At 42.7% G+C, this 14,153-nt stretch overlaps 1 protein-coding gene across 33 annotated transcripts in view; it reads left to right on the forward strand.

Moving 5' to 3' along the window:
* SYTL2 (synaptotagmin like 2) overlaps positions 1-14,153 on the forward strand; it is a 168,818-nt gene that overhangs the window by 151,087 nt on the left and 3,578 nt on the right. For 29 of the 33 annotated variants that reach the window (XM_056561318.1, XM_056561327.1, XM_056561329.1 and 26 more), the window contains 8 exons: positions 2,157-2,195; positions 4,530-4,612; positions 6,613-6,732; positions 9,202-9,371; positions 9,901-10,003; positions 10,140-10,301; positions 11,079-11,157; positions 11,243-11,348. In XM_056561318.1, coding sequence (XP_056417293.1) covers positions 2,157-2,195; positions 4,530-4,612; positions 6,613-6,732; positions 9,202-9,371; positions 9,901-10,003; positions 10,140-10,301; positions 11,079-11,157; positions 11,243-11,348 — 862 coding nt within the window. The other 4 variants (XM_056561349.1, XM_056561350.1, XM_056561328.1 and 1 more) reach the window with 4 other exon arrangements.

A 14,153-nucleotide genomic window follows, 5' to 3' on the forward strand; every position in this document is an offset into this window, starting at 1 on the left:
AATCTGATGACTACAAATATTTCTGTCCTTCTAATTCATGCCATTATACAAGTCGCATACACCACTGCCCCCAGAAACATTACATGAGTAGACAGCTCTGGAGGTCTTTGTTTCTCATTGAAGAAGGCTGACTATGTTTGCAGTCTTGCAGGCAATGCTTCATGGGAAAAAGTATGCAAACTAGCTGCCTTCCAGAAAGCATTTCCTGGTGCCACCTATTGGAGGTAGATACCCTGAAAGTCATTACATGACCCTTTGACTACATAGGTCACTTTCTCCCACAATATCAGCACAATGGGGGAGATTTATCAAAACTTGTCCAGAGGAAAATTTGCCCAGTTGCCCATAGCAACCAATCAGGTTGCTTCTTTCGTTTTTTAACAAGGCCTCTGCAAAATGAAAGAAGCAATCTGATTGGTTGCTATGGGCAACTGGATAACTTTTCCTTTGCACAGGTTTTGATAAATCTCCCCCAATGTTCTTGTGCTGTTGTGGTCACTCCAATTATCTATAGTGCTAAAGATGGTTATATCTTTGTCTACCTTATGCAGCCTTGTCCTCAGTAACATCATCACATGAATGGCTGGGTCACTGCTGCCCTCAAGATTAGCATGCTTCTCTCCTGCTGCTGCCGTGATAATTGATTGGGTAAGGAAGAACATCCACTATCCAATTGATGGTGAAAACACTTATGCCCCCTAATGCACTGAACATGGTGGCTTCTCAAGTCCCTGTTTTCCATAAGAACAACTTCTCTCCAGTTGCTGTCATCATTTTCATGATCTCTGAATATTGGATGTTCTCTTTACCCAACTGATGGTTAAAATCTAAGGGGGTGTTTGGTATTTTAGGCAGAAAGTAGATGGGCTGGCTGTGGGTACAGACGACAGAGGGTGTAGATATGGTTGAAAGCATGGCATTGGGATAGACTGGCTACTGGAGGTGGGCATGCTGAGTTTATAGATGACAAAGGGTGTAGATATGTGGGAGGTTGAAGTATGAACAGACGGTCTATACAAAGGTCAGGAGGTGTAGAATAGTCATGGTGGGGGTTTAGAGGATGTAGATATAGCTGTCACCATATGGATAGACTGGGTTTTACCAAGCAGAATGACAGGAGGTGCAGCATGGGCATGCTGGGGGTATAGTATAGAGGATAGTAATTGTAGATATGTTTGTCAGCATAGTAGGTGGGGAGGCATGGGAATAGAGAGGATAGACTGACTATACAATGCAGAATAGCTGGAGGTGTAGACTAGGCGTGCTGGGTAGTTGATGTATTAGTTAGTTTATATGGCAAGTAGTAGCTGGGTGTACTAGACAAAAAAAAACTTATGGTTTGGGTGATGGAAGAAGGCACTGGCCAAGAGCAGCATATGGGCAGGCTAGGCATACTGTGTAAAGGAAGCTGGTGTGTTGGTGAATATACTAGGAAGGAGACAAAGGGGTGTATGCAGGGCAGAGGTAACTGGGGTATAATATGGAAGATAACTGGACTCCTGGGTTAGTTGAGGTTGGGCATACTGTCCAGGGGTAGCTACATGGGTTAAATAAACGAACTGGGTAGAGGCAGCTAGAATGTTGGTGACTATACATAGGAAAAGGAGTAGAGGGGTCATTCAGGGCAAAAGTAAGTGTTTGACAGGCTGGGTATATTGTGACGAAGAAACGGATGGGTTTTAGAGGGGCATGACAGATGACAAGCTAGGAAAGGTCTGAAAATGGTCTGGGTACGATTACCAGTCAGAACACCAGCCAGACTCACAGGGTATACATGGAAGAAGGGGCTCCGTGCACAGGTCTGCTTGGAGAGGTCGCATAGCGTGCGCTGCACTTCATCTACATCATATTCTCTATTCTGGAGTTGATGAACCATAAGCTCTCATGACTTCTCCCAATGTTAGTTACTTTCTATTTTGGCCAAGCAAGGTAAGTTTCTAATAATCACTTTTCACGAATATTGTAGTGGCACCTTTTTAGTAAAGCTAGGCTACTGTAGACTCTCTAGACTTACTGTCTTGTGTAATTTAGTCTCATTTGTGTGTTTGCTCTGTATGATCTTGTTCTAACATTTGTCCCTTGTCAGTAATGGATCAGATTTGAATTTAGTTGCTTGTACGTTTTTTCCCCTCATTCTTTCGCTCTTTCCTGGACAGATCAAAGCAAACCGAACAGCCAAAAAGGAGACACATTAGGTAAGGAGACCCTGGGTGCTAATGTTAAGCTTGTTTGATGTCTTGTTCCTTCAGTCTTTGTTCCTCTTAACTCATTGAGCTTTTTACCCTAATATAGAAATATCAATATAAAAAAAGTCAATGGGCCTCATTTACTAAGGCTTTGCCAAATAGATTTTGTAGGGTGTTTTGGGTCGCATGTGTTGTGCCCCAGAATTTCAGACATAAAATCCAAAAAACCCTACTAACTCTCCACTTTACTCAGAAAACCCTACAAAGGGGTATGGTCATCAGGAAAGTGGTGTGTCTTCCAAAAACCAACATTTTCTAAAGAAACCTACAAATTTACAAATTTTTCCAAATAAAATGTGGTGGATTTTAGTTTTGGAAAACCCAACAGTCAGAACATGTGTAAAAATTGCAAAACGTAGGGAAAATGGCCAAATACAAAATACAATAGTAAATATCGTGGAAAAATACCTGTCGGAAACAAAAACCAACAAAGAAAAATCCAAAGGATAGTGAATAAGATGTCTGATCACGGGGGACCCGCCTCTGAGAACCCCCACTATCTCTGCTGCAGCACCCCAGACATCCAGTGCACGGAGCATACTTTGCTCCATGCTGGATGACTGGCGATGCGGGGCGGAGGCTCATGACATCACAGCCATGCCCCCTCAATGCAAGTCTATGGAAGGGGGCATGACGGCCGTCACGCCCCCTCCCATAGACTTGCATTGTGGGGAGCGTGGCCATGATGTCATGAGCGGGGCGTGGTCGTGATGCCATGAGCCTCCGGCGCTGAACCAGATGCTCTAAACGAAAGCCGGGTGCAGCACAGAGATTTGGGGGTCCCACCGCTGGGTATAGGGGATAAGATGTCTAGGGGCGGAGACGGAGTACCCCTTTAAGAAGTTTTATGATCCATGGCATCTGGGTGGTGAAACAGACTGGTAAATGTCCCCAACTGAGCTCTGTGACCTTTAAAGGGGTACTCCTCTGGAAAATATATATATATTTTTTTTTTAAATCAACTAGTGCCAGAAAGTTAAACAGATTTGCAAATTAATTCTATTTAAAAATGTTAATCTTTCTAGTACTTATTAGCTTCTGTATGTTGCACAGGAAGTTCTTTTCTTTTTTGAATGTCCTTTCTGTCTGACCACAGTGCTCTCTGCTGACATCTCTGTCCATTTTAGGAACTGTCCACAGTAGGAGCAAATCCCCATAGAAAACCTATCCTGCGCTGGACAGTTCCTAAAATGGACAGAGGTGTCAGCAGAGAGCACTGTGGTCAGACAGAAAGGAAATTCTAAAAGGAAAGAACTTCCTGTGCAACATATAGCAGCTTTATAAGTACTGGAAGGATTAAGATTTTTAAATAGAAGTAATTTACAGATCTGTTTAACTTTCTGGCACCAGTTGATTTAAAAAATGTTTAACCCTTTAAGGCTCTGATTTACTTTGCTCTTCTATATCCAATATGCAAGCAAGGCAGTGTGCAGATCCCTAGGCTGTATGAGAATCCATATTGTTCTTCTCGCATGTCTGAGACGACCATGGCTAAACCTGTCTCATTGCACGCGCTCAGTACAGGGCCATTAGAAGCAATGGTGTTTCTAAAAAAAAAAATGTTTAGAATTTTAAAAGGAATTACTGAAAAACGTTGTTGATTTGTAGCTTATTGCCAGAGCCTATAATAGACACGGAGGTGAAGAAAGGAGACCCTACTGAGGTCAAGCACTGCTTATCCCAACGAAAATGGATTCCATGTCAGGAGTACTGTTCAAATCTAAAGTGGACTCATTTATTTGCAATACAATAAAATAAATAAAAGAACCAATGACTCGTTTTAGGAAACTCACCCCTTCCTCAGATCGGTAGGATATAAGTCCCTACCCACATGAGGAAGGGATAAGGGCACCCCAAAACACGTCATTGGCCCTTTCTATTAGTTTTCTTTCTTTACCACAAGCTACAGGACAGGTTTCTCCTCTCCTGCAACCCCTGGGATGAGCACCTCTAACACAAAATGAAATCCCATTAATTGGGATGATAGGCACAATTATCTATGTACAAGGTGAGCGGCCATCTTACAGAGGCTTCTATCTGTGTGGACCTCCTTCTTCTTCTTCTTTTTTTTTTTTTTTTGTCTCATACAGGTAAAAATATAAATATGCTGACACTGACCCACTACAAAGTTTAGGAAGGATAGTTATGGGGATTGTCTTCAATTTGAACATGTAATTAACTTGTTCAGATCTGAATTGTTTGAGGTGTCCTTGGCCGTAGTTTGGGTGAGGCCCATGTTATTGATCCTTCGAATTTTAAAGAATAAATTGTTGCGATTTGTAGGTCCTATAGAGAATTCCTTCCCAGAAAATGCTGAAAAATTCAAGCGGATGAGTCAGTCGGTGCCGACATTCCTTCAAGACGATGTAAGTGCTGGGGTTGTATCCTGTAGCTTTAAAGGGGTATCCTTGTAATTGGCTTATAATGGACATGCAACTCCTAGTATGGCAGCATAAAGCATACGTACATAAACAGAAAAATCAAGTACATACATAGACTCCACCCCCACCCCCCTGATGATGCTGAGTAGGAGCGAGACATGCATGGGGGTACATGCACCCTAGGGTAAGGATCTGTACATGGCGTATATCTAGGCTTTTCTTTTCTTGGTCATCTACCCTATTTTCTGGTTGGTCTTCATGTATGTAATCGATTTATCTGTTTTGCATGTATGCTTTATGCTGCCGTATCGGAAGGTTTCATGTCCATTATAAGCCTGGGATGTAAAAGGTTGCAAGTATATCACAACATATCCTTTCTCTTTGGGTGGGTAGGGTGCCTTGTTTTATGTATATTTTTTTTTTTTTTTTTTATGTATTTTTTTTTTGTCTTATTACTTTTTATACGATCATCTGTGATGAGTGTTTTTTTTTTTTTCCCTGTTTTTTATTGCACAGAGAACACGTAATATTTAGGTCATGGACTGTCTTTGTTGTTTTGGAGACTTGATTTGTCATTTATAAAGTCATCCTCCTTTTATAAATGAGTAATGAATAACTGATCCTATAAATTTATACTAGACAACATGATTCTGCGTGTTTTATGTGTATATATATAATATATATACTCCACTCTCTCCCCTGCCTGTATACAAGTCTATGTTGTCATCTAACTGAAGGGCTAACCCCTGTTAATAAGAAATCCTTCATTGTTTGCATTTGCTTTACATATGTCTGTGCATGTATTGCATGTTGTAAACCTATTTTACTGAAACTATGGTCAGATAATACTAATCGACCAATTAAATCTGAGATTAAAGGAAGTATGAAAATATACCCAGTATTTAACACATTGTTTTCAGGACAAGGTACACTAAATGGAAACCTAGGACTGGTCTTACATGGTCATAATAGGACCGCATTTGAGAAAACCAAAGATGACCCCCCCCCCCCCCCCCACACACACTCCTGGTGTACTGGGGAGGTCCAGGTCAAGGTCTGGCAGCCATAATATCAATGCTAAAATGTAATCCTATTATGGACATTGAAAACCATGCTTTAGGGTATGTTCACACACTGCAGATCGCCTGCAGATATTCTTTAGTGTGTGAACAAAGCTTAAAGGGGTACTATGCTGCTCAGCATTTGGAACAAACTGTTGCGAACGCAGGAGCCAGTGCCGGGAGCTCGTGACGTCATAGCCCAACCCTTACGACTTCACGCCCAGCCCCCCCCCCCAATGCAAGTCTATGGGAGGGGGCGTGACGGCTGTCACGCCCCCTCCCATAGACTTGCATTGAGGGGGCAGGGCTATGATGTCACGAGCTCCTGGCTCAAGTGTTTGGAAGAGTTTGTTCCAAAAGCTGAGCAGCGGAGTACCCCTTTTCAGCTTTGTTTCTGTGATCTATCATGCTTTCTCTCTGCTACGAATGCAAACCGTCTGCTCAGTTAATTGTCTTTTATCAGCCCAACTTTCTGTCTGGTCAGAGCACTCTAGCTGGGAATTTAGCCAACTTGATCTTGACTATAACTTCTCCCACATGGTGGAAAGAGGACAGAGTTGGTTGACTCCTGATTAGAGTGTCCAGCCCAGACAGGAAGTAGGTCACAGTATGTATACCAAACAGGAAATTGGCTTAACAGAGCAGACGGTTTGTATTAAAAGCAGACGGAAAGCATGAAAGACCAGGGAAATGTAGTAAAAGAACATTATTTTCCAATGTACAGTATGTTCATTTATGGACAGTTGAAAAAATAGGTTTTATTGACAGATACCCCCTTAGGGCTCACATCCAGAACATATTCTCAATATGTAAATGTCTTAGTGATTTTAGGCTAATCGGCCCGCATGAATCCCACCATGTCAACTTATAACCTGTCTTGTTGTTGAATATGTCCAGTGACTGTTTTCATGTGATGTCTTCTAGACTGATGGCAGAGACACAGACTCGGCATCAGAAAGCAGTTTTCAGATTGGCAGACACAAGAAGAGCCCAAGCTCTCTAACCAATCTTAGTGGCTCGTCTGGCATGGCGTCAATGTCTTCTGTATGTAAAGCGTAACTCTGTGCTTCCACTAATCATTGTCTCTGTGCTTCTGGAATGAATTGTCAACTTGTATGTTATAATCCATTATTAATATAATAATAATAATAATAATACTTATAAGAGGCATGTGGGGAAGGCTGTAGGAGAATTGCAATTAGAGATGAGCGAACTTACAGTAAATTCGATTTGTCACGAACTTCTCAGCTCGGCGGTTGCTGACTTTTCCTGCATAAATTAGTTCAGCTTTCCGGTGCTCCGGTGGGCTGGAAAAGGTGCATACAGTCCTAAGAAAGAGTCTCCTAGGACTGTATCCACCTTTTCCAGCCCACGGGAGCACCTGAAAGCTGAACTAATGCAGGAAAAGTCAGCAACCGCCGGATCGAATTTACTGTAATGACGAATCGAATTTACTGTAAGTTCGCTCATCTCTAATTGCACTAAATGACTGTAGGAAAGGATATAGGCATTAGGGCAAATAGACTGCATGGAACTGTAGACTGCATCATTTAATTGCAATATTACATCTGTATTATGTATATATTTAATACAGTTTATTAATGTTTATACCGAATATATCAATAATAATCTACATAGGGTATTTCACAGATGCTTCCAACCTAAGAAAAAATGGGGACATGGGGGGAGATTTATCAAAACGTGTCCAGAGGAAAAGTTGCCCATAGCAACCAATCAGATCGCTTCTTTCATTTTTAATAAGGCCTCTGCTAAATGAAAGCAGTGATCTGATTGGTTGCTATGGGCAGGTTTTAATAAATCTCCCCATAGAGTCTTGAGAAAATACCTGGTCATCTATTCAGAATGGCATGACACTTGCCCCCTAATGTTTCTTAGCAAAGTTGGTTCCCCCAACAGGTACTTTGGGACAATTTAGTTGATGAAGTTGCCCTCCCCCCCCCCCCCCCCCCCCCCCCCCCCCCCCCCCCCTCCAATTAGTTTAAAGGGGTACTCCGGCGCTAAGACATCTTATCCCCTATCCAAAGGATAGGGATAAGATGCCTGATCGCTTGGGTCCCACATTGTGACTTCACGACTCCGCCCCAGTGTGACGTCACGCTCCGCCCCCTCAATGCAAGCCTATGGGAGGGGGCGTGACAGCTGTCACGCCCCCTCCCATAGGCCTACATTGAGGAGGCAGATTGTGATGTCACACTGGGGCGGAGCCGTGACATCACAATGCTTCGGCTCCGTGATCGCCACTCATCAGACCCTGGAGACTGATGGTAATGGGGTGCTGCGTGCAAGATCACGAGGGTCCTCAGCGGCGGGACCCCTGCAATCAGGCATCTTATCCCCTATCCTTTGGGAAGGGGATAAGATGTCTTAGCGCTTGAGTACCCCTTTAAGTTTGATAGAATGTTTTATAAATGTCCTTATATGTGGCAGACTTTAATCATGGTATTCTTCAAAACGTTGACCAGGGAAAGACTTTCTTACCAATAGAAAAAGGAAAGGGACCAACCAAGACAGGGTCCCTTCGCTCCAAGTGCCTTTTATAGCAGCCGTATGGTCTGTCACTTTATGCACTTGCTGCCTGCCTATAAGACACAATGTTCAACGTGACAGGTTCCCTTTTATAGAAGATATCCATGGAATGCCATATAGAAATGAGAGATTTCAAATTTGTGGAAGACTTCCTCTGTTTACAAGTTTGGTCAGTGAGGTGGAAATGCCACAATCCCAAAGATCTCCACTTTTCCGAAGAGCTTGGAACAAATCTTGACAGAACTTTCATTGAAGTGTCCACCTAGTCAATCATTGGCTAAGACGGGTTACCTTCCTGCAGTGTGGGTCCGTGAACATGTGCAGTACAACCCTTTTAAAGTCAATGGGAGCTCTGGCAGCATTTCTTTCAAGCTCTTCAGAAAAGTGGAAATCTTTGAGTAGAAAGTGGAATCACTTTACTGATTGTGGGATCACTGACCATTATCGATAAAAAAAAAAAAATCCTCTGTGTCTTTATGACTAGAAGTAGTCTTCAACAGTGCTATCTGCTCACTTGTCTATATGGCATTGCATGGATATCCTCTTCAAAGGCAACCTGTCATCTTATGTATGGTGAGATCTTCAGGCATTGTGTTATAGAGTAGGAGTTGAGCAGATTAATATATAGTTTCAAAGGGAAAAGATGGAATATAATGTATACCTCCATTCTATGTTTAGGTGTACAGCAGCGATGGGCAGCCTTCTCTATAAGGCTGCACAATCCTAGATAGATCTAGGACCGCCCACTGGACACCAAAGCATAGAAGGAGCAGAGATTTAGTTGGATAAAATATATCCATATGCCCAGATCCTAATGATCTATAACATGGCGTCCACAGAGATGGACAATGTGACTGGTTTACTTTAGGCTCAAATCATAGCATATGTAGAATAGTTACCATTTTGCAGTATAGAATACTTGAAAAGTTGTAATTTTGTGTTTACTATGGATGTTTCTGCTTCTAGGTAAGTGGGAGTGTCATGAGCATGTACAGCGGTGATTTCGGCAATGTGGACATTAAAGGTGGCATTGAATTTTCCATTGACTATGTGGAGCAGTTGAAGGAGTTCCACATCTATATCTACCAGTGTAAAGACCTGGCAGCAGCGGAAGTCAAGAAGCAGCGCTCTGACCCGTAAGTGCAACCTTTATCTCTTCTTTGTAGGCCAGACATGTAAAATGAAGCTGAAGAATCATTGACTTTCTACAGAGCTTCTGTGTCTGAGCTACATTAACTGGGGCAGATGTAAGTGATGTTTGCTACTTTCATTTTAAGGGATATCCTTCGGGTTGGGATCTGACACCCATGACTCCCACAATCAGTAGATAGAAAAGGTTGTACTCAGGGGTCAAGTCCTGGGGAAAAAAAGTGTGGGAACTCGCCTAAGATTTCCACTCAAGGGCTTGTCCTGCTACTGGGAACTGTGTTCCTGCTGTGGAGAAAGTGCTGGAACTCAAATCCCACGCATTCCTCAATGACTTGAGCCCTGGTTGTACCAATTTCCAGTACCAGACACGGTCATCCATATGTGTGGAGCTGTGTCTGGGGAAGCATTGTATGGGCTACAGGATCTGCTGATCGTTGGGGGGAGCACACCTCTACTGATCATACATCAATGTCCCAGACAACCTCCTTAAAGCAACATGTTGGCTTTCTGCTGCAGATACGTGAAGGCTTATTTGCTTCCAGAGAAAGCAAAGATGGGAAAAAGGAAGAGTGCAGTGAAGAAAAAGACCCTGAATCCTGTGTATAATGAAATACTGAGGGTAAGAAAACCAATATGGCGTCTCTACAAGAAAAAAGATGTTGCTGCTGTTCGTTTCTATCACTTTTATCATGATTTGCCATTATTACTGATTTTAGTTACACTTTCCTTCACTCCTTCACACTTTTGTCTCTCAGTATAAAATCCCAAAAGAATCTCTTGAAACTCAGACACTGAACTTATCTGTGTGGCACCATGATGTACTTGGTCGGAACAGCTTCCTGGGTGAAGTAAATTTGAATTTGGCAACATGGGATTGGAACAATACCCAGAGGAATTGGTACCAGCTTGAGGCACGGGTAAGTAACTATGCTCGTCTTTAGGCACTACTCTACTAAAGAATTGTTCAATACTTCATTTAACCTGTGGAGGCACAGTAAATAAAGTTTAACACTTGCTTCCTTGACTTCAGGGCCCTTCTAACAAATTTGTATTTGTTATATATTAAATATTCAGTTCGAAACAGACTTATGACTATTATACATCCCAAAATGGTGCCAAGTAGTAGACCCATCAAGAGCACACAGAACTCAAAATACAGCACCAACAAAGTGGAGCCAGGTTAAAGGGAAACTTCCCTCTAGTGCACAGCACATACTCTAGTTACATATAGGTCTAAGTGACTGTAGGGGCCTCACCATTTACAGTACTATGCATAGCACAGCTCATACAATATGCAGTATATAAGGTGTCCAAATGCTCATTCACCCTACAGTTATTCTCCACCCCCCGCCACCATGCACGTTTTTAGGCAAGCATCCGTGTGTTTTTTAATGGGGGCGAGTGGACAAAGCCGCAGCAAGATCCTACCTCTGGAGGAAGAGGAGTTGGAAGACGCCCATACACATAGGATATTTGGCAGGCCCAAACAAAGCATCCGGTTCAGCCAACGTTACTCTGCATAGTCTGGAGTCATAGCTGTGCCCACCCACCATACAGATATTCCCAAGTGAGACTAAGAGAAGGTCTTAGCAAATATCCTGTTCCTATTGCTTCCAACAATGGCTGTTTCCTATAGAACTTATTGTATATGGTTTATTGTGTTCATATTACTACAATACCTTTTTTTTTTCCAGACACCAGCATCTGGTATTGGGTTGGAGAACAGAGGAGAGATGAAACTGTCTCTAATGTATATTCCAATGTCTCCCCCTGGTATGTTTTATTCCTATTTCCCATATATAAGTTTCCCAGTGACTGATGATACTTACTGAAATTAATAATTTTGTGCCAAATCCAGAGGTTAGTAAAAAGCCGACCAAAACGGGAGAAGTGCACATCATGATCCGAGAATGTATCCAGCTGCCGATGCTTCGTGAAAACAAGATCAACTCATTTGTAAAATGGTAAGTTTGCTTCGTCATTGTTCCATTGTTGATTTCCTCTCCACTTTTTGCAGTGGAGCCATATTTAATTTAATTTAGAAGTGTTTTTTTTTGCGCAAACCTACTCCACCTAATAGGACACTTATACCACCTAAGGGTGCGTTCACACTACGGAATTCCCACGGAATTCCACGAACGGAACTCCACGAGCGGAATTCCGCGGTGTGAACTTAACATTAGTGTGAACGGGTCTCCACGAGACCCGTTCACACTGCGGAATTTCAGCGGTGGACAATTCGGCCGCTGAAATTGTTCCGTGCAAAGAAAGACCGTGTTCATTCTTTGCGCGGATTCCGCGAGCACTGCATAGCCGTCAATGGTGACGGCTCAGTGCCCCACGGACCTAGTGCTGAACGATCTTCAGCGGCCGCCAGGCAGAACCTCCGCTCGCGGAATCTAGCGAGCGGAGATTCTGCAGTGTGAACGCACCCTAATAGGACAAAATATGTCAGATGCCAGAGCACAAAGCTTAACCCCTTAACGACACTGGATGTAAATGTACGTCCTTATGCAGTGGTACTTAACGCACCAGGACGTACTTAACGCACCAGGACGTTCTCAACTAGTTTTACACGTACCCCTAGGGGTACCCCAAAGGTTATGTGGGGGTACGGCAATTTGCAGTGCAGAGGGGGAATTGGAGGCTGTAGTCGCTGCGGCAGCTCACTATATTGTGCCGCAGCTGTGGCCACTTTACGTGAGCTGCAGTGGCTGCCTGGCCTGATGTGTGACATCCCTGATGTTGCGCGGAGGTGCCAGCACAGAAGGATGTCACCAGTCAGTGCGGCCCTCCGACTCCCACCAAATGGGATAGACACAGACCTGGGGAGCATGTTAAACTAAGTGTAACACCGCAGTATGGCAGGGTGTTATTGCATGTATCTCATATATTGGCCCAGGGGGATCGGAGGGGGAATAATGGCCCAAGGGGATTAAGATAGGGTGGTGGGAGGGGGATAATGGCAAAAGGGGATCAGAGGGAGGGGGGAATAATGGCACAAGCTGATTAATATGTGGGGGGGTAATCATTATCCCTCCATCTTAATCCCATTGTGCCATTATTGCCCCCTCCCTCTGATCCCCTTTTGCCATTATCCAATTATGGCAAATGGGGATCAGAGGGAGGGGGGGAATAATGGCACAAGGGGATTAAGATGGAGGGGGGAATAATGGCAGAAGGGGATTAAGTATCACATTAGAAAGGTAAGCACACACCATTATGAAATTAAGTACTTTTATGACTTATATTGTCCGCTGGTACCCCTTGTGCGCAAGTTTCGCACGAGGGGTACCCGCGGACATACTTTCACCCTTTGGGGGTACAGTCGTGAAAAAGGTTATCAACTGCTGTACATGACACGAGCACCAGACTGTTATCAGCAGCCAGGGACCCACCAGTAATGGCGGACACCAGGGATCTCGCTGATATCCGCCATTAATCCCTCAGATACCATGAACAATACAGATCACGGCATATGTGGCAATGCAGGCGTTATATTGGATGATCGTAAAGCCTGCGGGGATCCGATCATCCACAGTGGTGGACAGAAGTCCCCTGACCTTCCTCTGTTTGTCTCCCGGGGTCTTTTGCTCTGGTCTGACCAGAGCAGAAGATCGCCGAAAACGCTGATCAGTCCAAAATAGCTTTTTTGTCACATTTTATTACAAAGAAAATTTATAAAAAGCGATTTAAAAGTTTCATATATGCAATTGTAGTATTGATTAAAAAAGTACAGATCATGGCGCATATATACGAAAAAAAGAAAAAAGTTATAGGTCATCAAACATTCTAATTTGGTTAAAAAGTTTGAGATTTTTTTTTTTTTAAGCAGTACAGTAATAGAAAAATATGTAGCCATGGGTATTATTTTAATTGTAATGACACACAGAATAAACTCCACATGTAATTTTTACCATAAAGTGTACAGCGTGAAAACAAAACCTTCCAAAATTTGCTAAATTGCGGTTTTCTTTCCAATTTCCCCACACAAATAATTTTTTGGGTTGTGCCATACATTTTATGGTAAAATGAATGCTGTCAAGGACAACTGGTCGCGCAAAAAAAACAAGCCCCCATATTGGTCTGTGGAGGAAAATATCATAGTTAGGATTTTTAGAAGGCGAGAAGGAAAAAACAAAAATGCAAAAATAAAATTAGCTGTGTCCTTATGGGGTTAAACCTAGCTCTGCAGCTCACTGGTTTCAATAATTGTGCAGAATTTATCAAATCTTCTGCACCATTTTGGTAAAATGTGAGAAACTGTGTTTAAAAATACACCAAGCAAACCGGGGTAAAATCTCTACCATCTCGCACCAACATTGATAAATGTCCCTCCATGTGTATTCACAAGGGTATTCCAAGATTTGTTGCTGGTGTAGCAGCTAAAAATAAAAAAATTAACAACTTAGGGTGCATTCAAATGGCCGTCTGTCCCCGTTTTTTTTTAATCCCCGTTTCGGTTCCGTCTTGCAGGCTGTAAACTGATTTCAAAACTGTTTTAAAAAAAATCCCATTTATGTCAATAGGATTTTTTACAATCCGTTTACATCCGTTCGCACCCGTCTGCACTCATTTCAAATTTTTTTTTTTTTTATGGCAGAAGAAACGGCACATGCAGTATTTTTTCTTCCGTCAAAAAAATGGAAGAAAAAAACGGATATAGTAAATTTTACTTTGAAGTCTATGGAAAACGGAAGAGCCTTTAATGTCATCCGTTTGCATCCGTTTTTTCAATCAGTTTTTTGATCAGTATTTACTTCTGAGCA

This window comes from Hyla sarda, chromosome 2, assembly GCF_029499605.1.
Source record: "Hyla sarda isolate aHylSar1 chromosome 2, aHylSar1.hap1, whole genome shotgun sequence".
In the NCBI taxonomy this organism is placed as follows: Eukaryota; Metazoa; Chordata; class Amphibia; order Anura; family Hylidae; genus Hyla; species Hyla sarda.